We start from the raw sequence: 27,962 nt of genomic DNA on the forward strand, positions 1-27,962 counted from the left end.
CAATGCAAAGACTAAGTGAACTTCTCTCCTTTTTATCTGCTGTCAGGTGTGATTTTTATATTTCCCACACCTGTTACTTGCCCCAGGTAAGTATAAAGGAACATCACATGCTGGAAACAATCTTATTTATCCACAATTTTGATAGGGTGCCAATAATTTTGTCCGGCCCATTTTTGGAGTTTGGTGACATTATGTCCAATTTGCTTTTTTTCCTCCTTTTTTGGTTTATTTCCAATACACACAAAGGGAATATATAGCAAAACATGTGTTACTGCAATCCTTTCCTGTGAGAAATACTTTATTTTATAGAAAAATATCAGGGCTGCCAACATTTATGGCCATGACTGTATATGAGATTGATATGAGATATATAACATACATTACCTAATAGGACTAGAAGAAAAATGACAAAAAATTTTAATAAGGATCAAAAAACACAATTTTTTTTATAAATCATTTTTACTGAATAAAAAAATATTGAATAAAAATTAAATAAAAATATTCACATATTGGAGTCCCTGAACAAACTAAAGCATTACTTGTGCATTCCGCCATAAAAAATTATAATAATCATATAAATTAAACAATAACTTATTTCTACCCCAAAATAATGTCTAATCCCACCCAAAAAAAAAAAATAAATGCCCTGAAATTTGATGTAAACGTAAAAATCATAAAGAAACAACTGCTAGAAACTCCTGTTGCCCTTCAGGCCATGTTCACACGGAAATCCAGCCGAAATTTACTGCCCGTTGACTTTAATGGGATTCCACAGTCCCATTCACACAGGGGAATTTCCACCGCAGCAATTCTGCATTCCGCACAATTTAAAGACCTGTCTTTAAAAGGGTTATCCAGGAAAAACTTTTATTTATATATATATCAACTGGCTCCAGAAAGTTAAACAGATTTGTAAATTACATCCATAAAAAAAATCTTAATCCTTTCAGTACTTATGAGCTTCTGAAGTTAAGGTTGTTCTTTTCTGTCTAAGTGCTCTCTGATGACATGTGTCTCGGGAACCACCCAGTTTAGAAGTGGTTTGCTATGGGGATTTGCTTCTAAACTGGGCGGTTCCCGAGACATGTGTCATCAGAGAGCACTTAGACAGAAAAGAACAACCTTAACTTCAGAAGCTCATAAGTACTGAAAGGATTAAGATTTTTTAATAGAAGTAATTATCTGTTTAACTTTCTGGAGCCAGTTGATATTTAAAAAAAAGTTTTTCCCTGGATAACCCCTTTAATTTTGGGGAATTCTGCAGCGGAATCCCATGGAAGTCAACGGTGCTTCGAATTTCAGCCGAATTTTGTGTTTTGAGAACACAGAGTTCCACCGAAATTCCGACCTAAGGCTAAAATGTGCTCTGTCCTTAGGGGTTAAAGGGGCACTCCAAATGATAGGGGATAAGATGTCTGATCGCGGGGGTTCCGCTGCGTCGGGTTCCTGCGGGTGTGACTTCACACCACGCACCCCCATTCATGTCTATGGGAGGGGGCGTGTCTTACGACATGCCCCCTCCCATAGACATGAATGGGGGGCATGGCCATGACATCACGATCACAACCTCTGACTCTAGAGTGTTGGAGCACCGGAGTTTCCCTTTAAACCTGCAAAGACCGAGAAAGTCCGGGACTCGTCGCCTTTCTAGGTGTCGGATATTTATTCCACCATTTTTAGCTCCAGATGTTTAATCCTGAACTGCAAATCTGCTTCTGGAAAAAGACGTAAATGGTCGCGGTCATTATAAAATCGAAAGAAACACAGAGCTAATTTCTTCCCAAAACAGCACCATCTCTGGCCACAGGGTGTGTGTGGTATTGCAGCTCAGTTCCACTGAAAGTTGTAATACCGTACACAACCAGGGGTGGTGCTGTTTTATTTATTTTTTTAAACAATATGTGTTTCTATCTCTGGACAACCCCTTTAATATGTCAGGGACGAGTATTGAGCGGTTGGGGTCGGAGTGTTCAGACCGTGACCGATCAGTAGAGTGAGCCGGGAGAAGTGTGCGCTCAGTGCGGTCCCTCCCGTTTCATTAATGCTATAGATCGGTGTCCTGCCGGCACATAGGGTCATAGTCATGGCGGCTCTGCGTTATCGGTTCTCATTTGCTCATGGGACCCCCAGACCCCGGTATTCATCCACCAGCGAGTTCAGGATCTCAAAGGACATCTGGAAATGGTCGTCCTCGCAGCCGTATCTCCGGTACCAGTGCAGATAGGCGCCTGCGTTATACATCGTACGAGCTTTACACAGAACGCCGCTCATCAGGTCCGCCGCACTGGAGTGATTGGCGCAGACGGTCAAAGAATGACACGAGGGGTCCACAATATTTAGGGGGTCTGTGGAGAGGTAGAAGAGGTGAGCAACATGCAGCAACACACAGTGCGACTGATGCCAACATGGCGGTGATGTGGAAAACACGTAGACACCCACCTGTCCAGCAGTAGACGGGGGAGGGGTTCCACGACACACAGCGATACGCCTGCCGCAGCTTCATCAGCACAGAGTCCCGGGACAGCAGGAAGGAGTAGTCCTGAGAGTTACGAGCCACCGCCAGTACGGACAGACTGTGGTGCTGAGCGCGGGACGTTAAGAAGAGTAACATACGGGCTAATGAGGAGAGGGCGGAGCAAAGAGCAACACCGCGAGTACGGACAGACTGGTGCTGAGCGCGGGACGTTAAGAAGAGTAACATACGGGCTAATGAGGAGAGGGCGGAGCAAAGAGCAACACCGCGAGTACGGACAGACTGTGGTGCTGAGCGCGGGGCGTTAAGAAGAGTAACATACGGGCTAATGAGGAGAGGGCGGAGCAAAGAGCGACACCGCGAGTACGGAGAGACTGTGGTGCTGAGCGCGGGGCGTTAAGGAGAGTAACATTTGGGGTAATGAAGAGAGGGCGGAGCAAAGAGCGACACCGCGAGTACAGACAGACTGTGGTGCTGGGCGCGGGGCGTTAAGGAGAGTAACATATGGGGTAATGAGGAGAGGGCGGAGCAAAGAGCGACACCGTGAGTACGGACAGACTGTGGTGCTGAGTGCGGGACGTTAAGGAGAGTAACATTTGGGGTAATGAAGAGAGGGCGGAGCAAAGAGCGACACCGCGAGTACGGAAAGACTGTGGTGCTGAGCGCGGGGCGTTAAGGAGAGTAACATATGGGGTAATGAGGAGAGGGCGGAGCAAAGAGAGACACCGCGAGTACGGACAGACTGTGGTGCTGAGCGCGGGGCGTTAAGAAGAGTAACATACGGGGTAATGAGGAGAGGGCGGAGCAAAGAGCGACACCATGAGTACGGACAGACTGTGGTGCTGAGCGCGGGGCGTTAGGGAGAGTAACATATGGAGTTATGAGGAGAGGGCGGAGCAAAGAGCGACACCGCGAGTACGGACAGACTGTGGTGCTGAGCGCGGGGCGTTAGGGAGAGTAACATATGGAGTTATGAGGAGAGGGCGGAGCAAAGAGCGACACCGCGAGTACGGACAGACTGTGGTGCTGAGCGCGGGGTGTTAAGGAGAGTAACATATGGGGTAATGAAGAGAGGGCGGAGCAAAGAGCAACACCGCGAGTACGGACAGACTGTGGTGCTGAGCGCGGGGTGTTAAGGAGAGTAACATATGGGGTAATGAGGAGAGGGCGGAGCAAAGAGCGACACCGCGAGTACGGAAAGACTGTGGTGCTGAGCGCGGGGCGTTAAAGGACATCTGCAGCGGTACAAACACTTATCCCCTATCTTCAAGATAAGGGATAAGTGTTTGATCGCGGGGGGTCCGAACGCTGGGGCCCCCGGCGATCTCCTGTACGAGGCCGCGGCTCTCCCGTGCAGGGGGCGTGCCAGCCGCAGCATGACGTTGTGGCCGGCACGCCTCCTTCATACATCTCTATAGGAGAGGCGGGAGGACAGCATTCGTGCCTCCCCGCATCCCCCATAGAACTGTATGGGGACGGGGAGGAGACGGGGCGTCACCGTCGACCTCTAGGTCGACGCTACGTCACCATGGGCGCTAATGTCGGCGCCCCGTTAGAGAGATCGAGGGGGGTCCCAGCAGTCAGACCCCCACGATCAAACACTTATCCCCTATCCTGTGGATAGGGGATAAGTGTAATGCCGCTGCAGTTGTCCTTTAAGGAGAGGAACATATGGGGCAGAAAAAGATCTAGGACAGTGGTCTCCAACCTGCGGACCTCCAAATGTTGCAAAACTACAAATCCCAGCATGCCCGGACAGCCAACGGCTGTCCGGGCATGCTGGGAGTTGTAGTTTTGCAACATCTGGAGGTCCGCAAGGTTGGAGACCACTGATCTAGGACAACGCAGGGGAGGAAAGATGAGTAAACTGATGTGCTGTCACTGGCGCCAGAATAACGAAGCCGCACATTTGGTGTAAGTCACTTTTTCTTCCTAATGTGCGAACTGCGCAAAAAAAGTGCAAACAGATCTTGGCCACAAATTATCTGTAGATAAAGGATACAAGGCGGCCGTGTGGATCGGCGCGGGGGACGCTCTGCACCACGGAGCTCGTCACTTTGTCCCAGGAGGGCGCTCCCCTGTGGATACAATGAGAACTATTTATTGTTATGTAAATAAGACGGGGTGTCCACCACATTGGTGCATGTTATTTGCTTATTAAAGGGGCACTCCGGTGGAAAAAAAAAAAAAATTCTAATCAACTGGGGCCAGAAAGTTAAACAGAATTGTAAATTACTTCTGTTAAAAAAAAAAATCTTAATCCTCCCAGTACTTATCAGCTGCTGTATGCTCCTCAGCAAGTTGTGAAGTTCTTTCCAGTCTGACCACAGTGCCCTCTGCTGACACCTCTGTCCGTATCACGAACTGTCCAGAGCAGGAGCAAATCCCCATAGAAAACCTCTCCTGCTCTGGACAATTCCTGACACGGACAGAGGTGTCAGCAGAGAGCACTGTGGTCAGACTGGAAATAACCACACAACTTCCTGTGGAGAATACAGCAGCTGATAAGTACTGGAAGGATTAAGATTTTTTTTAATAGAAGTAATTTATAAATCGATAGAACTTTCTGGCACCAGTTGATTTGAAAAAAAATTAATAATTTTTCCACCGGAGTGCCCCTTTAGGGGTCTTATTCTTTTTTTTATTATACGTAGATATCTAGGACACAATCGCTATCTATATACTATATACGGCTAGGTTCACAATCCGTTGGGCTCCGTCGCCAAGTCCGTCATAACAACTGGAGTTTAGCGGTGAAAAAAATAGCGCGTGCGTTCTCCGCTAAATAATGGTGAAGCTACCGGATCCCCCGACAGACCCCATTCAAGTCAATGGGATCTCTCAGGCCCCGTTGGTCACCCTTTGGAGTCAGTTGTGTTCAAACCCATTTTGGGGCCATTCGACGCAAAAAAAAAAAAAAAAAACGGATCCGGAATAGGGTCTTACACCATGTAATAGTCTGAGCCATCGATGACATTTGGGGGGGGGGGGTTACTAGTGATTGGTGACCCCGTGTTTACATAGTGGGGGCGAATTCTTCACCATCAGCCCAGACCAGGCGAACAGGAAACGTGCGCAGTTTATGGCGGTGTTCCTATTGAATTGGGTCACTATGACCAATATCTGAAGGGTTCACATTGCTTCTTATTGGTTGTAGCGTTTGTTTTTTGGCGCATTTTGGGTCTAGTATAGATAATAACTCTGTTGCGTATATTGCTGCTATATTTATCATCTTGTATTTAGTGCAAAAACTACAACTCCCAGCCCGCCCGGACAGCCAAAGGCTGTCCGGGCAGGCTGGGAGTTGTAGTTTTGCAACAGCTGGAGACACACTGTTTATAAAACACTGGTCTAGAGAGTAGATGTTTAGGTCATAGTGACATCACAGCGGTGGAGGAGAATGGCCGCCATGATCACATGACATGTCTGCAATCCGTATATGCAGTAAATTCTGCAGAGAACACAATGGCCCCGATTTACTATTGTAAACCCGACATGTTTTGTCGGGTCGTGCGCCAGATTCTGGCCCATTACGCCAGAAATTCTGTCTGCACCAGAATAAAAAATAAATAAAAAAAATCTGACTAACTCTCCATTTGGGTACGGATTTTTTTTGCGGGTTTTCCGCTGTGTATTTGAAAGTGCGCTGTCTCTTCTCGGCTGTCCGCAGCAGATTTTCCGCGGCGGAATTTACGCTGTGGAAAATCCGCCGCAGTCCCTACTGACTTCAATGGGGCTTGCGGCGAAAAATCTGCCGAGAGGAGCCCGCCCCCTTTCAAATATGCAGCAGAAAGCCGTCACCAAAATCCCCCCCGTGTGAACGTACCCTTTTACTGAGAGAACCCGGAAAAGGGGCGTGACCGCTGGTTAAAGTGGACGTGGCCGCAAAAAAACAAGCATGGCCCCGACATTTTCATTTAAAAAAAAAACGACATATTTACGAAGGTTTCCACAGAAAATGTGGTGGATTTGAGCTGAGGAAAACCCATCAGATCAGAGCAGGTGTAAAAAAAAAAAAAAAATTACAAAAAAAAAAATTGTTTTTAAAAAATACAAATACTGGGGGGGGAATTGTAGGGAATTCAAAATCACAAAGAAAACTACACAACACTTAGTAAATCAGGGCCAATGAGCGTCGGCCCCTCACCTCCTGCTGACATGAGACGTGTGGAGGAACTTCATGGTGGACATCGGACACAGACTACGGATCAGCTCCCAGGGCTCCAGGCCGATACTCACAGAACTAATGGGGAACAAACAAGACATTAGTACCACCCACCCTGCACTTCCAAATCCCAGACAGACCCTCCAGAGGAGCGCACCTTTTGGTTTTTAAGGAATATACAGGACAGAGGAGGCCGGCCAGACAGGATGCTATGTGAGCATTCATGGAGGACAGGGAGACAGACGGCTGGAGCCCAGAGGCAGTGAACGTCTTCTTCTCCACCAAGGAGGCCACTCTCTTCATCACCTCATCATTCTGGAAGAGAAGGACCCCATCACAGAACCTGATAAGGGAAATTAATTATTGCAACGTGGAAAAAGACCCCATCACGGTACCTAAAGAAATAAATCTATGACTGCAGCACTGGTGGTGACCCCATCACGGTACCTAAAGAAATGAATTTATGACTACAGCACTGGTGGGAACCCCATCATGGTACCTGAAGAAGTGAATATATGACTACAGCACTGGTGAGGATCCCATCGTGATACCTAAAGAAGTTAAACTTTAAAGGGGTACTCCACCCCTAGACATCTTGTCCCCTATATGGCGGGACCCCAGACATCCGATGCATGGAGCAAACTATGACTGCAGCACTGGTGGGGACCTCATTGTGGTACCTAGAAGGATATGACCCTGTCATATTAAAGTATCACTTATAAAAACTTGACATGTCACAGGTGATTAGAGCGAGCAAGGAGAAGTGTGCTTCACTCCCGGCTCTCAGTGATCTTGATTCAGCTTTACAGCATGGCCCATACACTTATAAGAGGTGGAAGGACAAAAAGCACAGAGCAGCAGATCATACGCTTCTCCCTGCTTGTTCTCCTGATCAGTGAGGGTCTCATCACTAAGACCCCAACAAATCTAATCTTTTGACTATCATCTATCATTGATTATCTGTTACATGTCAAAAAAATATATATATTTTTTTTTAAATGACAGGTTCACTTAATTGGTTCCAGCTAAGACAATGAACTAGCTGTACAAAAAAAAGCAAATCCCTGACTGCAGATGTGCAGAGGACCCCACTGTGGTACCTAAATAAGTGAATCCTTGACTGCAGCACTAGGAAGGACCCCACTGCGGTACCTAAAGAAGTGAATCTTTGACTTCAGCACTAGGAAGGACCCCACTGAGATACCCAAAAGAGTCAATTCATGGCTGCAGCACTAGGAAGGACCCCATGGTGACTGCCTCTTTTCTGTTCTTAGCTTTCTTTATAATAGGAATGAGATGTTACCTTTGCATCCAGGCCAGGCAGAGCAGCGAGTTATAATGCTGGAGAGGGGAGTCACCTGTGTCATGGGGGGCTCCGGTCACAGACAATATATACCCAGCAGGATAAGTGTCTCTGATTTCTTCACATAACCGAGAGCCCAGACCTGATGAGCAGAGCACAGAGCAAGAAGAGAGTTCATTACTGTCAGGTTAATAATCCTTAATTGCTATACCACTAAAAGATCCCCAATAAATTAACCCTTTAACGACCCATGATGTTGTTAGGGGGCCGCCACTAATAGCAGGCATGTGGCGATTTCCACAGCCGCTGTCAAAGCTGCATCTAAAGGGACTTTTAAGTGGTCGCTGGTGGCCTAGTGTGGTGGATCGCCCACCCTCCCTACAACCACCCCAGCAAGTAACCAACCCCTATCCCACCACACACCCCACCCCGGCAGCACAAATGGGGGGGGTGTGGGGAGTTTGTAAATACACTGTAGAGGTAGCGGGAGGGCTTACCTCTCCTTTACTGCTGTCCGTGGCCCTGCTATTCATAAAGCCTGTCTAGTGCAGACTATCAATCGAGCACAGAGCACACAGATCAGTGCAGTTCTATGGAGCTGCATCAATCTGTACCTCATGGAATGCACCAGGAACCTAATGATTATTCCTAAAAGTCCTCTATGGAGACTAATAAAGTGTAACATTTTTAATTAACGTTTAACATATTTACATACATCAACCCCTTCCTTACTAAAAGTTAAAATCACCTCCTTTTTATATTCCATATAAAACATATCTAAACATAATAAAAATAAACACATTTGGTATCGCTGTGTGCGTAATTGTCCAAACTATTAAAGGGGTACTCCACCCCTAGCATCTTATCCCCTATCCAAAGGACAGGAGATAAGATGTCAGATCGCGAGGGTCCCGCCGCTGGGGACCCCCGGATTCTCCGCTGCAGCACCCCGCTATAATTACTGCACAGAGCAGACTCGCTCTGTGCGTAATGACGGGCGATACAGGGGCCAGAGCATCGCGACGTCACGGCTCCACCCCCTCGTGACGTTATGGCCCCTTAATGCAAGTCTATGGGAGGGGGCCGTGACATCACGAGGGGGTGGAGCCGTGACGTTCCGATGCTCTGGCCCCTGTATCGCCCGTCATTACGCACAGAGCGAGTCCGCTCTGTGCAGTAATTATAGCGGGGTGCTACAGCAGAGATCCCGGGGGTCCCCAGCGGCAGGACACCTGCGATCTGACAGCTGACATCTTAAAGGGGATAAGATGCTAGGGGCGGAGTCCCCCTTTAAAATATAATCTCATTTATCCCTTACTGTGTAAAAGGTAAACATACAAAATTCTCAAACCCCAGAATTGCAGGTAAAAAGGGATTGAAAAATGTTTGCATTTTCGTTTTTTCTTCCTCGCCTTCTAAAAATCATAACTCTTTTATATTTTCATCCACAGACCCATATGAGGGCTTGTTTTTTGCGTGACCAGTTGTCCTTTGACATCACTCATTTTACCATAAAATGTATGGCGCAACCAAAAAATTATTTGTGTGGGGAAATTGAAAGAAAATAACACGCTAATTTTGGAGGCTTTTGTTTTCACGCTGTACACTTTTTAAGGTAATAATGGCGTTTTCTTTATTCTGTGGGTCAATACAGTTAAAATGATCCCCATTATTATATACTTTTCAATTATTATACCGCTTAAAAAAAAATCTCAAACTTTTTAACCAAATTAGTAAGTTTAAAATCCCTCTATTTTGAGGACCTATAACTTTCTCATTTTTCCGTACATGCGGCTTTATGAGGGCTCATTTATTACACCGTGATCTGTTCTTTTTATCAATACCACATTTGCGTATATCAAACTTTAAAATCTTTTTTATAAATTTTTTTGGGCATAAAATGTGACAAAAAAAAAAGCAGCAATTTTTAATTTATTTTTTTTCCTTTACTTTTACAAAGTTCATCGTATGGGATCATTAACATTATATTTTGATAGTCCGGACATTTACTCACGCAGCGATACCAAATATGTTTTGTTTTTTTTTCGCTTTTTGGGGGGTAAAATGGGATGATTTATTTATGCCGATGACATGGTTCTCTTTGTGTCCGACCCCACTACAATGATCCCCTATGCGATCGACCTGATGGATCGTTTCGGATTTTTTTCGGGACTGTTCATTAATTGGTCCAAATCGGCGGTCATGCCTCTACTGCCTAGAGCGTGGCCCCCGACGTTGGGTGGTCTCCCGGTTGTCACTACATTTAAATATTTGGGGGTGTATATCAATAGGGATCCCATGCTGGATCTTGAGGTCAATGTTCTCTCCCTCCTGCCCTACATTAAATCTAAGTTTAGGATATGGGCCCAGCTGCCACTGTCCGTCTCTGGACGTATTAATCTTATCAAACTTATTATTCTCCCCAAATGCTTGTATACCCTAGAACATGCTTCTGTTCCTGTCCCTAAATCCTTTTTTGATTCTGTACATTCCCTTCTGTCTCCGTTTATTTGGGGACCTAGCAGACCTAAGATTAGTCTCACCACTCTCCAGCGTCCCAAGCTGGAGGCGGGTATGTCCCTTCCTGATTTTTATTTGTATTACCTGGCGGGGCAGTTGAGATATATTAGACATTGGGTTCTGGGAGACTCCATGCCCGACTCTGAACAATGCCTGGATAGGTTCGTCCCCTCAGTGTCTCCCCGGATGCTCTTAGAAAGCCCTACTCTAGGGGGTCGTGCTTACCTACCTTCACATAAGCTGGCTGTAAAAGTGTGGCGGGCCGCTAAGTCAGTATATGGATATGCTGATATCCCGTCTGATACCCCTCTATGGCACAACCCCTTTCTCATCCATGTGGGTGAGACTCTAGACTCTGTTTTTTGGATGAATGCTGGTGTGCTCACTCTGGGCGATGTGTATAGGGATAATGTTTTGTGTTCCTTCGAGCAATTGCAATCAGAATATGATTTACCCCGACACTGCTTCTTTAAATACCTACAGCTCCGTCATGCATTGTCAACACAGTTCCCTGCTGGATGTGCACCCATATCGGCATTCCCTCTTATTGGTGTTTTAAAATCGCAGGGTCCTAGGGGACTGGTGTCCATCCTATATACGCACCTCATTCAGGCCAAGAACTCTCGTTCCCGGTTGCCGGCTGTCCGACACTGGGAATCTCATATTCCCAATTTGACTAAAGATGATTGGGAGGAGATGCTTTCCTCACATATGATGGTGTCTCCTTCTGCTAATAATAATCTGATTCAATTAAATATTATACATTATAGTTACATCACCCCCGTTCGTTTGCATAGAATGGGTCGTTCTGACTCGGACGCCTGCCATCGATGTGGTGCGGCTAAAGCTGATTTCTGGCATCATATCTGGGCTTGCCCTGATATAAGATCCTTCTGGCAGGATGTCCTTGGTCTTCTTGCCACAATTATCCAACCTTCCCCGGGGTGTGACCCTCTGATTTGTTTATTTGGAGTTCTGGATGAGGAAGTGTGGCCACATTACGTGCGCACTTTACTGCGAGAATCCTTATTTTTTGCTAGGAAGGCGATTGCCCTCAAATGGATGGACCCCGGCCCGCCTTCCCTGTCTCAGTGGAAAGCTTTGGTTAATGCTATGATACCCTTCTCCCATCTTGTTTATAAGAATAGAAAATGCCCTGGTAAATTTCTTTCTGTGTGGGGTCCCTGGTGCTCCTCACCATTGACCCAATGTTCATACTCTGCATCCCCTGAGGGGACTTAAGGTCATGACTGCCCTTCCCTTTCTAGATATGGTTGTATGTACCCCTTTGATTTATGTGTGTTAGGATGTTGTGCTGGATGTGTGTATACTCCCTCCCCTCTGTGGACGCATGGGTCTGCTTTAACATTAGAAACATTATGCTTGGCACTCGTGACTAGATGTGGCGATATCTGCTGAATTCTACACTACGGCCTCTATTCAATATTATTTTGCCGATTTTATATTACATACCATCCCCCTTTTCTTTTCTTTTCCTTTTTTTCGTTCACCTTGTTCACCCTCTATTTGTGTTAAGGTTTCTCAACTGGTTGTTCTTGGTTTTCCTCAGACTGTGTCCTCACTGCACTGATTACTGCCGGATCTTCATATGATATTATGTCGTTTACATCCTGCTTACTTGTATATGTTCTCAGTGCCTTTTTTTTAATTGTGTACTCCGCTTTATACCATTTTGCTCTGTGAGGCGATTTGTCTGATGTTTGTTTAATCTTCAATAAAACGTATTTAAAAAAAAAATGGGATGATTTATATATTTTTTTCTTTTACACTTTTTATGTCCCCATAGGGGACTATTTATTGCAATCATTTGATTGCTTATACTGTTCAGTGCTACGCACAGGCATAGGGCACAGCACTGATCAGTGTTATCGGTGATCTTCTACTCTGGTCTGCTCAATCTCAGACCAGAGCAGAAGACCCCGGGAGACGGACGGAGGCAGGTGAGGGGACCTCCATCCACCATTTTAGATGATCGGAACCCCACGGTATTGATCACAGCATCTGAGGGGTTAATGGCGGACATCAGCGCAATTGCTGATGTCCGCCATTACCGGTGAGTCCCTGGCTGCTGATAGCTGATGGCGAGTCCCTGGCTGATGATGTGAGCACCGGTCCAATGCTTGCGTCATGTACATGAAGTAAATTTAAGTCATGGTGAGTTAAGTACCACCGCACCATGACGTTCATTCATGTTGTGTGTTGTTAAGGGGTTAAAAAGCAAGGAGGAAAAAAACGAAAGTGCAACAAAGAAAAATGTTTATACCAAGGCTGTAAACATCTACATAGCTTGTCCGGATCGGAGCTCAGAAGATATAAACTTATCCGGTGTAGCTAGTCCTGCTCTCAGCTGAGAAGTGATACAATTGTATCCAATCTATAGACAATGCTCTGTGAGCTAAACATCCTGGACCCCAGACTGATACATTGTACATAGCTAGTCCTGCTCTCAGCTGAGAAGTGATACAATTGTATCCAATCTATAGACAATGCTCTGTGAGCTAAACATCCTGGACTCCAGACTGATACATTGTACATAGCTAGTCCTGCTCTCACCTGAGAAGTGATACAATTGTATCCAGTCTAGACAATGCTCTGTGAGCTAAACATCCTGGACTCCAGACTGATACATTGTACATAGCTCGTCCTGCTCTCAGCTGAGAAGTGATACAATTGTATCCAATCTATAGACAATGCTCTGTGAGCTAAACATCCTGGACTCCAGACTGATACATTGTACATAGCTAGTCCTGCTCTCACCTGAGAAGTGATACAATTGTATCCAGTCTAGACAATGCTCTGTGAGCTAAACATCCTGGACTCCAGACTGATACATTGTACATAGCTAGTCCTGCCCTCAGCTGAGAAGTGATACAATTGTATCCAGTCTAGACAATGCTCTGTGAGCTAAACATCCTGGACTCCAGACTGATACATTGTACATAGTTAGTCCTGCTCTCAGCTGAGAAGTGATACAATTGTATCCAATCTATAGACAATGCTCTGTGAGCTAAACATCCTGGACCCCAGACTGATACATTGTACATAGCTAGTCCTGCTCTCAGCTGAGAAGTGATACAATTGTATCCAGTCTAGACAATGCTCTGTGAGCTAAACATCCTGGACTCCAGACTGATACATTGTACATAGCTAGTCCTGCTCTCAGCTGAGAAGTGATACAATTGTATCCAATCTATAGACAATGCTCTGTGAGCTAAACATCCTGGACTCCAGACTGATACATTGTACATAGCTAGTCCTGCTCTCACCTGAGAAGTGATACAATTGTATCCAGTCTAGACAATGCTCTGTGAGCTAAACATCCTGGACTCCAGACTGATACATTGTACATAGCTCGTCCTGCTCTCAGCTGAGAAGTGATACAATTGTATCCAATCTATAGACAATGCTCTGTGAGCTAAACATCCTGGACTCCAGACTGATACATTGTACATAGCTAGTCCTGCTCTCACCTGAGAAGTGATACAATTGTATCCAGTCTAGACAATGCTCTGTGAGCTAAACATCCTGGACTCCAGACTGATACATTGTACATAGCTAGTCCTGCCCTCAGCTGAGAAGTGATACAATTGTATCCAGTCTAGACAATGCTCTGTGAGCTAAACATCCTGGACTCCAGACTGATACATTGTACATAGCTAGTCCTGCCCTCAGCTGAGAAGTGATACAATTGTATCCAGTCTAGACAATGCTCTGTGAGCTAAACATCCTGGACCCCAGACTGATACATTGTACATAGCTAGTCCTGTTCTCAGCTGAGAAGTGATACAATTGTATCCAGTCTAGACAATGCTCTGTGAGCTAAACATCCCGGACCCCAGACTGATACATTGTACATAGCTAGTCCTGCTCTCAGCTGAGAAGTGATACAATTGTATCCAGTCTAGACAATGCTCTGTGAGCTAAACATCCTGGACCCCAGACTGATACATTGTACATAGCTAGTCCTGCGCTCAGCTGAGAAGTGATACAATTGTATCCAGTCTAGACAATGCTCTGTGAGCTAAACACCCTGGACCCCAGACTGATACATTGTACATAGCTAGTCCTGCTCTCAGCTGAGAAGTGATACAATTGTATCCAGTCTAGACAATGCTCTGTGAGCTAAACATCCTGGACCCCAGACTGATACATTGTACATAGCTAGTCCTGCTCTCAGCTGAGAAGTGATACAATTGTATCCAGTCTAGACAATGCTCTGTGAGCTAAACATCCTGGACTCCAGACTGATACATTGTATATAGCTAGTCCTGCCCTCAGCTGAGAAGTGATACAATTGTATTCAGTCTAGACAATGCTCTGTGAGCTAAACATCCTGGACTCCAGACTGATACATTGTACATAGCTAGTCCTGCTCTCAGCTGAGAAGTGATACAATTGTATCCAGTCTAGACAATGCTCTGTGAGCTAAACATCCTGGACTACAGACTGATACATTGTAGCATGCTAACAGAGAGATGTATGCAACTGCTTACGTGTTTCGCTCACTGAGCATTGTCTGGACTGGATACAATTGCCTCTACTTCTTAGCTGTATGCAAACTATCACTGTAGATTGGTCTCATATCATGTTTTCCCCACTATGGGACGTACCGGCTCCGGTGCCTCCACACAGACTGTGCAGGATCACTGTGCCGCTATAACAGTCCCGCCGCTCCACCTCCTTCCTGAAGGCCTCCATTGTTCTCTCCAGCAGGTTCTTCTCTGCGCCGGTGGAATTCCCATGGTAACCTATAAATACAACAGAGAGCGATTACTGTATGGCGACCGGAGGGGCAGGGAAGGTGTCAGGGGATTCTGAGGATCCGTATACAGGAACGAATGTGTAATGGGGGGAAACAATCTCCCATAATGCAACTCACTAGAGCAGTGTTTCCAAACCAGGGTGCCTCCAGCTGTTGCAAAACTACAACTCCTAGCATAGATATATAGATGACGTCTTTATTCAGGCAGTTTACAAACCTCATTGTCTTATCCTACTATAGTGTTTTCCAACCAGGGTGCCTCCAGCTGTTGCAAAACTACAACTCCTAGCATAGATATATAGACGACGTCTTTATTCAGGCAGTTTACAAATCTCATTATCTTATCCTACTATAGTGTTTTCCAACCAGGGTGCCTCCAGCTGTTGCAAAACTACAACTCCTAGCATAGATATATAGACGACGTCTTTATTCAGGCAGTTTACAAATCTCATTATCTTATCCTACTATAGTGTTTTCCAACCAAGGGGCCTCCAGCTGTTGCAAAACTACAACTCCCAGCATAGATATATAGACGACGTCTTTATTCAGGCAGTTTACAAACCTCATTATCTTATCCTGCTATAGTGTTTTCCAACCAGGGGGCCTCCAGCTGTTGCAAAACTACAACTCTCAGCATGCCCAGACAGCCTTTTGGAGAGCAATGGGTTGGAGAATATTACTTTAAAGTAATATTTCCCAACCAGGAGGCCTCAAGCTGTTGAAAAACTACAACTCCCAACATGCCCGGACAGCCGTTGGCTGTCCAGGCATGCTGGGAGTTGTAGTTTTGCAACAGCTGGAGGCACCCTGGTTGGGAAACACTGCACTAGAGTGTAATACAGCACACATATATGTATACAGCCCCCCTGCAGGCTTCTTACCATACGCCCAGTTCTTTCCTCTTCCTCTCCGTCCCACAATGATGTTGTTATCTCTGAAGTATCTAAATGTGGAGGTAAAGATCAGTCATGGATCGGAGAATCACGATAGATCAGGTGACCTTTGCCTGATCCTGATTATTTCATTCACTTTGATCAGTGTTTTCTCTTTTATAAGAAGAAAGAAGATCCGGCTCAGAAGGAAATAGTCCAAAAATGTGAAAAAATGTATTGAAGCATACAAGTATAAAAAAAACAATACAGATCCTTAAAAAAATTTGGAAAAGTAGTAAAAAAAACAATACAGTAGATCCTAAAAAAACGTGAAAGTATAAAAAAAAACACGGTAGATCCTAAAAAAACGTGAAAAAGTATAAAAAAAACAATACAGTAGATCCTAAAAAGAACGTGAAAAAGTATTAAAAAAAATCAATACAGTTGATCCTAAAAAAAAACGTGAAAAAGTATTTAAAAAAAAAACAATACAGTAGATCCAAAAAAAAAAAAACGTGAAAAAGTATTAAAACAAAAAAAACAATACAGTAGAGGGTGTGAAAAAAAAAAAAAAAAAAAAAAAAAACACTTGCCCAAGGGACTAAAACAAGAGCACAATCCACCTGTCCGGGTGAGGGGAAATTGAAATTTAAAAAAAATTAAATAAAAAGGATTAAAAATTTAACAAATTCAGTAGTTTTCTCTTTTTACACTATTTGCCCTGTGGTTAAGCTAACATGTTATTTTGATACTTTAGATCGTCCCGATTACACCAATACCAAACTTGTTTAGTTTCCGACACATTTTACTAATTTCAACAAAATTCTGAACTTTTTAGAATTTTTTTTTACTGCTATTTTCTGACCCCTGTGACTATTTTTTTTATTTTTCGTATACCAGGCTGTATGAGGGCAATTATTTTGCGTCATAATCTGTTTGTATCGGTACCATTTTGGTATTGCTCTGACTTTTTAATCGCTTTTTACTTTTTTTGGGATGTTATAAAAAATTGCAATTCTGGGGTTTGGTATATATATATATATATATATATATTATTATTTTTTTTTTTACATTTACGTCATTTACCATAGGGAATATATAAAGATATTTATATTTTTCATACTAAATAGGTTTATTTTTATTATGTTTACATGTTTTTTTATATTGGATTTATATTTTTTTATATTGGGATTCCACACTTGGGAATTTCCGCACAAATTCTGCACCAATGCCACACAAAATCCGCACAAGCCAGAAACCACCCAAGGAAGCGGAATTGGTGCGGAAATTCCGTCCGTGTGAATAGACCCTAAGGGGACTTTTAGGAGAATCATTAGATTCCTCATACAGATCAATGTAGTTCCATACAGCGCCATTGATCTTTGTGCTCTGCGCTCTGTTGATAATGCCTGGTCCAGCCAGGATCTATCAATGACAGAGCCACGGACACCAGGGAGCAAGAGGTAAACCCTCCGGCTACCTCTAAAGTGGATCGCCATAACCCCCCCATCTTCCCCGATCCACCCCACTAGCCCACCAGGGAGTATTTACATGTCCCTAAAGGGTTAATAGCCTCCCGCGGCGATCCTCGCATGCCGGCTATTAGCGACGCCCCCCCCCCCAGCTACTGAAATCAGCTGGGGGCCACTGGGTTTGGAGCGGGGTCAAGTCAGGAGCCGCTCCATGCATCCTAAAGGGGTACTCTGCCCCTAGACATCTTATCCCCTATCCAAAGGATCACGGGGTCGCGCCGCTGGGGACCCCCGCAATCTCCCTTCTGTACCCGGTGTTCGTTTATAGCGTCGGGTGCAGCGCCGGAGGCTCATGATGACACGCCCCCTCCCATAGACATGCATTGAGGGGGCGTGGCTATGACGTCACCAGCGGAGAGTGACCGTGACGTCACGAGCCTCCGCCCCACCTCGCCAGTCATCCGGCAAAGAGCTAAGTTCGCTCAGTGCACCGGATGTCTGGAGTGCTGCGGCCGGGATCGCGGAGGTCCCCAGCGACTATACCCCTGCGATCAGACATCTTATCCCCTATCCTTTGGATAGGGGATAAGATGTCTAGGGGCGGAGTACCCCTTAACAGGGATGTGGAAATCCTATTGCCCGACTCATTGGACATGTAGTTCTGGGCACCCAGCAGGTGAATTTTTCTGGCATTTAGCCCTGTAACGGGCAGGCAGGGCCGGACCGACTTCCCCCTTTATTTTTATACCGCCACTGTGAGGTGTAGACTAACGGGAGGAGCAGACGCAGACTTGCATGGGACGCTCAGGGTGTATAGAGGGGCTCCTGACTCAAGCCCGCTCCAAACCTGTTGGCATCCCGCTGATTTCAGTAGCTGGGGGCCACCGCTAATAGCCCGGCATGCTGCGATTGCCGTGGCCGGCTATTAACCCTTTAGATAGGCGTCTAAAGGGACCTGTTAACCATCCCTGGTGGTCCAGTGGGGCAGTGCAATCGCGGGGGGGGGGGGGGGTCAATCCACTGTGGAGGTAGTCGGAGGACTTACCTCTGCGTTCATGGCTTGCCCCCGTGGATCTGCATTTGATTGAACCCGCCTTGAGCAGCCTCAACCAAATGAACATAGATCAATGGAGTTCAATAGAACTGCATTGATCTTTATGAGGAACCTAATGATTCCTCCTAATAAAGTGTATTTAAAAAAAAAGTTTAATAAAAGTAAAAAAAAAAACACCCATTAACCCCTTCCATATAGAAAGTTCATATCACCCCCCCCCCCCCTTTTTTCCATCTAAAAACATATAAACATAATAAAAATAAACATATTTGGTATTGACACGTGCGTTATTGTCCGAACTATTAACATATCCCATTCGGTAAATGGCGTTAACATAAAAAAAATAACAAATCACAGAATTGCGTTTTTTTTATGTTTATAACATCATATCCCATCATATCAAAAGTAAAAAGTGTTAAAAAAAATCCGATCAATACCAAAATGGTACCGATACAAACAGCAGATTACACCCCCAAAAAAATGACCCCTCATACAGCCCAGTATACGGAAAAATAAAAAATGTGATAGGGGTCAGGAATTTTTTTTTCAACAAATTAAAAAGTTTTTTTTATTTTTTTTATTTAATTAGTAAAACATGACGGAAACTAAACAAATTTGGTATTGGTGTAATCAGGCCGACCTAAAGTATTAAAATAACATGTAAGGCCGGGTTCACACCACGTTTTTGCAATACAGTTTTTTTTCAGGTTTTTTATAAAAAAACGGATTCCTCAAAACCAGACTAAACTTTATCAAAACGTGTGTACAAAGTTTTATCTTTATACGGTTTGAAAAGTGATGTCCGGTTGCATCCGATTTTTTAAGAAAAAAAACGCATACGTTTTGAACTTTTCACTCCATTATGAATAAAGTTTCACTTGTTTGATTGAAATTCCAAGAAAAAAAACTGTGCAAAGTCAAAAACCGTATGGTGAAAACCGGATGGAACCGTACGCACATACAGTTCTATACGGTTCCCATTGACTCCCATGGTAAAGAAAAAAACGTATACGGGTCAATACGGTTTTTCACCTGGACCAAAAACCGTGGTAGGCCACGGTTTTCTGTCCAGAAAAAAAAAAAGTAAAAAACCGTGTGGTGTGAAAAACGGAGACAACAGTATACAATATGGTGCATACGGTATTGAATGGAAAGTCTATGGCCGCGGTTTGCTGTATGGTTGCATATGTTTTTTGTTTTTTGTAAAACCGTATCCAAAAACTGTATAGAAAATCGTGGTGTGAACCCACCCTAAGTTTGACCACAAGGTAAATGGCGAAAAAATAATTTCACCTCACAAATAGGTTATTTATTTTTTATTAAATTTTTTTGTTTCCGAGTATAAGTTATGGAAAAATGAAAGGTGTCATTACAAAGTATAATTGGCCCCGCAACAAACAAGCGTCATATGGATCTGTAAATGGAAAAATAAACTGTTCCAAACGCTGGAGCCGGGAGTTTGTGAAATCATAACCCCGCCCCTCATGATGTCATGCCCCACCCCCTCAATGCAAGTCTATGGGAGGGGGCGTGACATTCGTCACGCCCCCTCCCATAGACTTGCATTGAGGGGGCGGGGTGTGACGTCATGAGGGGGCGGCCCCAGCTTTCGGAACAGTTTGTTCCAAGCACTAAGCAACGGAGTACCCCTTTAAGCACCGCCGTACTTTTCGGGGGCTTTCAGGTCCGACCCTTTCAGAGGCCTTAACCCCTTAAGGACGCAGGACGTAAATGTACATCCTGGTGCGGTGGTACTTAATGCACCACGACGTACATTTACGTCCTGTGCATAACCGCGGGCATCGGAGCGATGCCCGTGTCATGCGCGGCTGATCCTGGCTGCTGATCGCAGCCAGGGACCCGCCGGCAATGGCCGACGCCCGCGATCTCGCGGGCGTCCGCCATTAACCTCTCAGGTGCCGGGATCAATACAGATCCCGGCATCTGCGGCAGTGCGCGATTTGAATGAACGATCGGATCGCCCGCAGCGCTGCTGCGGGGATCCGATCATTCATAACGCCGCACGGAGGTCCCCTCTCCTTCCTCCGTGCGGCTCCCGGCGTCTCCTGCTCTGGTCTGTGATCGAGCAGACCAGAGCAGAAGATGACCGATAATACTGATCTGTTCTATGTCCTATACATAGAACAGATCAGTATTAGCAATCATGGTATTGCTATGAATAGTCCCCTATGGGGACTATTCAAGTGTAAAAAAATATTTCAAAAATTTAAAAGTTAAAGTTAAAAAAATTTGAAAAATCCCCTCCCCCAATAAAAAAGTAAAACGTCAGTTTTTTCCTATTTTACCACCAAAAAGCGTAAAAAATAAATTTTATAGACATATTTGGTATCGCCGCGTGCGTAAATGTCTGAACTATTAAAATAAAATGTTAATGATCCCGTACGGTGAACGGCGTGAACGAAAAAAAAAAAAAAAGTCCAAAATTGCTACTTTTTAAATACATTTTATTAAAAAAAAAATTATAAAAAATGTATTAAAAGTTTTTTATATGCAAATGTGGTATCAAAAAAAAGTACAGATCATGGTACGAAAAATGAGCCCCCATACCGCCGCTTATACGGAGAAATAGAAAGTTAGAGGTCATCAAAATAAAGGGATTATAAACGTACTAATTTGGTTAAAAAGTTTGTGATTTTTTTTAAGCGCAACAATAATATAAAAGTAAGTAATAATGGGCATCATTTTAATCGTATTGACCCTCAGAATAAAGAACACACGTCATTTTTACCATAAATTGTACAGCGTGAAAACGAAACCTTCCAAAATTAGCAAAATTGCGTTTTTCGTTTTAATTTCCCCACAAAAATTGTGTTTTTTGGTTGCGCCATACATTTTATGATATAATGAGTGATGTCATTACAAAGGACAACTGGTCGCGCAAAAAACAAGCCCTCATACTTGTCTGTGGATGAAAATATAAAAGAGTTATGATTTTTAGAAGGCGAGGAGGAAAAAATTAAAACGTAAAAATTAAATTGTCCTTAAGGCCAAAATGGGCTGAGTCTTTAACCCCTTAAGGACTCAGCCCATTTTGGCCTTAAGGACTCAGACAATTAAATTTTTACGTTTTCATTTTTCCCTCCTCGCCTTCTAAAAATCATAACTCTTTTATATTTTCATCCACAGACTAGTATGAGGGCTTGTTTTTTGCGCGACCAGTTGTCCTTTGTAATGACATCACTCATTATATCATAAAATGTATGGTGCAACCAAAAAACACTATTTTTGTGGGGAAATTAAAACGAAAAACGCAATTTTGCTAATTTTGGAAGGTTTTGTTTTCACGTCGTACAATTTATGGTAAAAATGACGTGTGTTCTTTATTCTGAGGGTCAATACGATTAAAATGATACCCATTATTATATACTTTTATATTATTGTTGCACTTAAAAAAAATCACAAACTTTTTAACCAAATTAGTACGTTTATAATCCCTTTATTTTGATGACCTCTAACTTTTTTATTTTTCCGTATAAGTGGCGGTATGGGGGCTCATTTTTTGCACCATGATCTGTACTTTTTTTTGATACCACATTTGCATATAAAAAACTTTTAATACACTTTTTATAATTTTTTTTTAATAAAATGTATTAAAAAAGTAGGAATTTTTGACTTTTTTAATTTTTTTTCGTTCACGCCGTTCACCGTACGGGATCATTAACATTTTATTTTAATAGTTCAGACATTTACGCACGCAGCGATACCAAATATGTCTATAAAAAATGTTTTTTACGCTTTTTGGGGGTAAAATAGGAAAAAACGGACGTTTTACTTTTTTATTGGGGGAGGGGATTTTTCACTTTTTTTTAACTTTTACATTTTTTTTAATTTTTTTTTACACTTGAATAGTCCCCATAGGGGACTATTCATAGCAATACCATGATTGCTAATACTGATCTGTTCTATGTATAGGACATAGAACAGATCAGTATTATCGGTCATCTCCTGCTCTGGTCTGCTCGATCACAGACCAGAGCAGGAGACGCCGGGAGCCGCACGGAGGAAGGAGAGGGGCCCTCCGTCCGGCGTTCTGAATGATCGGATCCCCGCAGCAGCGCTGCGGGTGATCCGATCATTCATTCAAATCGCGCACTGCCGCAGATGCCGGGATCAGTATTGATCCCGGCACCTGAGGGGTTAATGGCGGACGCCCGCGAGATCGCGGGCGTCGGCCATTGCCGCCGGGTCCCTGGCCGCAGTTATGCACAGGACATAAATGTACGTCCTGGTGCGTTAAGTACCACCACACCAGGACGTACATTTACGTCCTGCGTCCTTAAGGGGTTAAAGGGGTACTCCGATGGAAAACTTTTTTTTTTTTAAATCAACTGGTGTTAAACAAATTTTGTAAATTACTTCTATTAAAAAAATCTTAATCCTTCCAGTACTTTATAGCGGCTGTATACTACAGAGGAAATGCTTTTCTTTTTGGATTTCTCTTCTGTCACGACCACAGTGCTCTCTGCTGACATCTCTGTCCATTTTAGGTATTGTCCAGAGCAGGAGAACATCCCCATAGCAAACCTATGCTGCTCTGGACAGTTCCTAAAACAGACAGAGATGTCAGCAGAGAGCACTGTGGTCGAGTCAGAAGAGAAATCCAAAAAGAAAAGCATTTCCTCTGTAGTATACAGCCACTATAAAATACTGGAAGGATTAAGATTTTTTTAATAGAAGTAATTTACAAATCTGTTTAACTTTCTGGCAACAGTTGATTAAAAATAAATAAATAAAAAATTTTCCACCGGAGTACCCCTTTAAAAATTCACCTGCCTGTCGTCCGGAACTGCATGTCCCGGGCATCGGGCGATAGGATTTTTACATCCCTGCAGTAGACCCTTAAAAAAAATGACTGACGTGTTTCGGATGATGCTTTTCACGTCAGTCATTTTTTTTAAGGATCTATTTTTAGGACCCCTGACTGCCCGGTAATTACAATGGCGGCCACGTGACCCCTCACCTCCTCACTTACCCGTTCTTCACCTGCTGGCGCAGTTTCCGGATCACTTTGGGTTCGGAGTCTACACAAATGGCGTTTATGAGTCCGTCACGGGAGAAATAGGGAAACCTGCGAGAGATGTGACCGCGGCGTCATCCATCCATCCTCCTCACACATGAGCCCCCCCAGACCCCCATAATGGAGTAAATGTATAAATGTGGAGACCACACACAATATGGCGGCCACTGACGGTGCTCACCGGTCGGCTTCTGCCACGTTGCTGCTGAGGATCTGCCACCATTCTTGTCCAATCTGGTTGCCGCATTGTCCAACCTGGAGCCAAATCAGCGACATTTTCTGCTAGAGGAAAAGAGAAGACGGTGAAATAATCAAAGACATCGGGGTGAATGACCAGACCCCAATATACAGGCAACGGGGGCCACACACCCCAATATACAGGCAACGGGGGCCACACACCCCAATATACAGGCAACGGGGGCCACACACCCCTGTATACAGTCACCCAGGGGCCACACACCCCAATATACAGGCAACGGGGGCCACACACCCCTGTATACAGGCAACGGGGGCCACACACCCCTGTATACAGTCACCCAGGGGCCACACACCCCAATATACAGGCAACCGGGGCCACACACCCCAATATACAGGCAACGGGGGCCACACACCCCAATATACAGGCAACGGGGGCCACACACCCCTGTATACAGTCACCCAGGGGCCACACACCCCAATATACAGGCAACGGGGGCCACACACCCCTGTATACAGTCACCCAGGGGCCACACACCCCAATATACAGGCAACGGGGGCCACACACCCCTGTATACAGGCAACGGGGGCCACACACCCCAATATACAGGCAACGGGGGCCACACACCCCTGTATACAGTCACCCAGGGGCCACACACCCCAATATACAGGCAACGGGGGCCACACACCCCTGTATACAGGCAACGGGGGCCACACACCCCAATATACAGGCAACGGGGGCCACACACCCCTGTATACAGTCACCCAGGGGCCACACACCCCAATATACAGGCAATGGGGGCCACACACCCCCTGTATACAGTCACCCAAGGGCCACACACCCCTGTATACAGTCACCCAGGGGCCACACACCCCTGTATACAGTCACCCAGGGGCCACACACCCCTGTATACAGTCACCCAGGGGCCACACACCCCTGTATACAGTCACCCAGGGGCCACACACCCCTGTATACAGTCACCCAGGAGCCACACACCCCTGTATACAGTCACCCAGGGGCCACACACCCCTGTATACAGTCACCCAGGGGCCACACACCCCTGTATACACAGTCACCCAGGAGCCACACACCCCTGTATACACAGTCACCCAGGGGCCACACACCCCTGTATACAGTCACCCAGGAGCCACACACCCCTGTATACAGTCACCCAGGGGCCACACACCCCTGTATACAGTCACCCAGGGGCCACACACCCCTGTATACAGTCACCCAGGGGCCACACACCCCTGTATACAGTCACCCAGGGGCCACACACCCCTGTATACAGTCACCCAGGGGCCACACACCCCTGTATACAGTCACCCAGGGGCCACACACCCCCGTATAGTCACCCAGGGGCCACACACCCCCGTATACAGTCACCCAGGGGCCACACACCCCTGTATACAGTCACCCAGGGGCCACACACCCCTGTATACAGTCACCCAGGGGCCACACACCCCTGTATACAGTCACCAAGGGCCACACACCCCTGTATACAGTCACCAAGGGCCACACACCCCTGTATACAGTCACCCAGGGGCCACACACCCCTTTATACAGTCACCCAGGGGCCACACACACCCTGTATACAGTCACCCAGGGGCCACACACACCCTGTATACAGTCACCCAGAGGCCACACACCCCTGTATACAGTCACCCAGGGGCCACACACCCCTGTATACAGTTACCCAAGGGCCACACACCCCTGTATATAGCCACCAGGAGGGGCACACCCCCTATATACAGACCCCAGACTAGAACTCTGTACACATACCACAGACAGGACCCCTGTATACATACCACAGAACAGACCACCCTGTATACAGACCACAGAACAGACTCTCCTGTATACAAATCCCAAACCAGACCCTCCTGTATACATACCACAGATCAGACCACCTGTATGCATACCACAGACCAGACTACCCTGTATACAGATCCCAAACCAGACCCCCTGTATACATACCACAGACCAGTCCCACTTTATACAGACCCCACTAACCTGTATACAGACCCCAGACCAGATCCTCCTGTATACACACACCACAGATCACACTACCTTGTATACAGACCCAGACCAGACCCTTTGTATACAGACCACAGACCAGACTACCCTGTATACAGACCCCAAACAAGACCTCCTGTATACAGACCCCAGACCAGAGCCTCCTGTATACAGACCCCAGACCAGAGCCTCCTGTATACAGACCCCAGACAAGACCCTCCTGTATACAGACCCCAGACAAGACCCTCCTGTATACAGACCCCAGACAAAACTACCATGTATACAGACCCCAGACCACACCCTCCTGTATACAGACCACACCCTCCTGTATACAGACACTAGACCAAACTACCCTGTATACAGACCCCAGAACAGACCCTCCTGTATACAGACTCCAAAACAGACCTTCCTGTATACAGACCTCAGAATAGACCCTCCTGTACACAGACCCCAGAACAGACCCTCCAACAGACTCTCCTGTATACAGACCCCAGAACAGACCCTCCTGTATACAGACCTCAGACCAGACCCTCTAGTATACAGACACCAGAACAGACTCTCCTGTATACAGACCCCAGAACAGACTCTTCTGTATACAGACCCCAGAACAGACCCTCCTGTATACAGACCCCAGAACAGACCCTCCTGTATACAGACCCCAGAACAGACTCTCCTGTATACAGACCCCAGAACAGACTCTCCTGTATACAGACCCCAGAACAGACTCTCCTGTATACAGACCCCAGAACAGACCCCCCTGTATACATACCACAGACCAGACCCCCCCTGTATACATACCACAGACCAGACCCCCCCTGTATACATACCACAGACCAGACCCCTGTATACATACCACAGACCAGACCCCCTGTATACAGACCCCAGAACAGACCCTCCTGTATACATACCACAGACCAGACCCCCCCTGTATACAGACCTCAGAATAGACCCTCCTGTATACAGACCCCAGAACAGACTCTCCTGTATACAGACCCCAGAACAGACCCTCCTGTATACAGACCCCAGAACAGACTCTCCTGTATACAGACCCCAGAACAGACTCTCCTGTATACAGACCCCAGAACAGACCCCCCTGTATACATACCACAGACCAGACCCCCCCTGTATACATACCACAGACCAGACCCCCCCTGTATACATACCACAGACCAGACCCCCTGTATACATACCACAGACCAGACCCCCTGTATACAGACCCCAGAACAGACCCTCCTGTATACAGACCTCAGACCAGACCCTCCAGTATACAGACACCAGAACAGACCCTCCTGTATACAGACCCCAGAACAGACCCTCCAGTATACAGACACCAGACCAAACCCTCCAGTATACAGACCTCAGACCTCCAGCTCTTGATGCAGTTGCCTATGGCAACACCTAATAGTGGGGTTTCTGTGACTTGTGGATTCTTTCCCCCTTTTTAAAATCTTTTTACAGATTAATTAAATGTGGTGTAAGAGCTTCATATAAAGTATTTAAATAATAACCATAATTAATGAATAATCGGATTGGCTGCTGTGAGCAATTTATGTATAAATAAAGTTTATAGCAAGATTGGAAAAACCGTTGTCCATAGCAACCAATCACATCTTGGCTTTCGGTTTCTTATCTACGATGGTAACATGAAAGCTGGAATCTGATTGGTTGCTATGGGCAGACGCGAACGTTCCTCTCATGCGGTGTAAATAAAGTTTATATAAACCTCTCGCAGCCAATCATCGAGCTCGTTGTATTTCCTGTCGGACGTTGGAGGTCTGTAAGCTGGGCGCTGATTGGTTGCTAGGGGTAACAGGTGCGGAGCCTGAAACGCGGTGTGTGTACGGGCCCGGTGTGTGAGGGGCGCGGTACCGGAGCAGATAACGCATGTCGCTATGTGCACGGTGACGTACCGGCGGTGGCAGCCTCACCTGTATGTTCTCCTCATCGCCGGGGGGACAGTCTCCTCCTCCGCCCCCTCCCCGGGTTACAGTTGTGACTGGAGGAAGTGGATGAGTTTGCGCCATTTCCGCTCCGTGTTGTGGGGAGGAGGAGCTGAATCCGGAGGCCGCAGAA

General features: G+C 45.6%; 1 protein-coding gene across 7 annotated transcripts; it reads right to left on the minus strand.

The window, feature by feature from the left end:
- Positions 1–1,162: 1,162 nt before the first annotated feature.
- LOC130272819 (tubulin delta chain-like) lies at positions 1,163–27,947 on the minus strand. Of its 7 annotated transcripts, none has more exons than XM_056518733.1 (11): positions 27,818–27,947; positions 23,862–23,959; positions 23,636–23,731; positions 16,126–16,187; positions 15,093–15,230; positions 7,942–8,083; positions 6,796–6,981; positions 6,621–6,716; positions 4,476–4,551; positions 2,440–2,581; positions 1,163–2,345 (listed from the first exon to the last, which is right to left on the minus strand). In XM_056518733.1, the coding sequence occupies exons 1-11, from the start codon at positions 27,911–27,913 to the stop codon at positions 2,116–2,118; spliced, it is 1,362 nt and encodes a 453-aa protein (XP_056374708.1). In that variant the 5' UTR covers positions 27,914–27,947; the 3' UTR covers positions 1,163–2,115. The 7 variants fall into 7 exon arrangements, with proteins under 7 accessions (XP_056374708.1, XP_056374706.1, XP_056374711.1 ...); XM_056518731.1 differs by having other exon boundaries at positions 23,862–23,962; positions 27,818–27,946; XM_056518736.1 differs by lacking the exon at positions 27,818–27,947 and adding an exon at positions 27,613–27,739.
- Between the last annotated feature and the right edge of the window lie 15 nt (positions 27,948–27,962).

Source organism: Hyla sarda, chromosome 5, assembly GCF_029499605.1.
Source record: "Hyla sarda isolate aHylSar1 chromosome 5, aHylSar1.hap1, whole genome shotgun sequence".
Lineage (NCBI taxonomy): Eukaryota > Metazoa > Chordata > Amphibia > Anura > Hylidae > Hyla > Hyla sarda.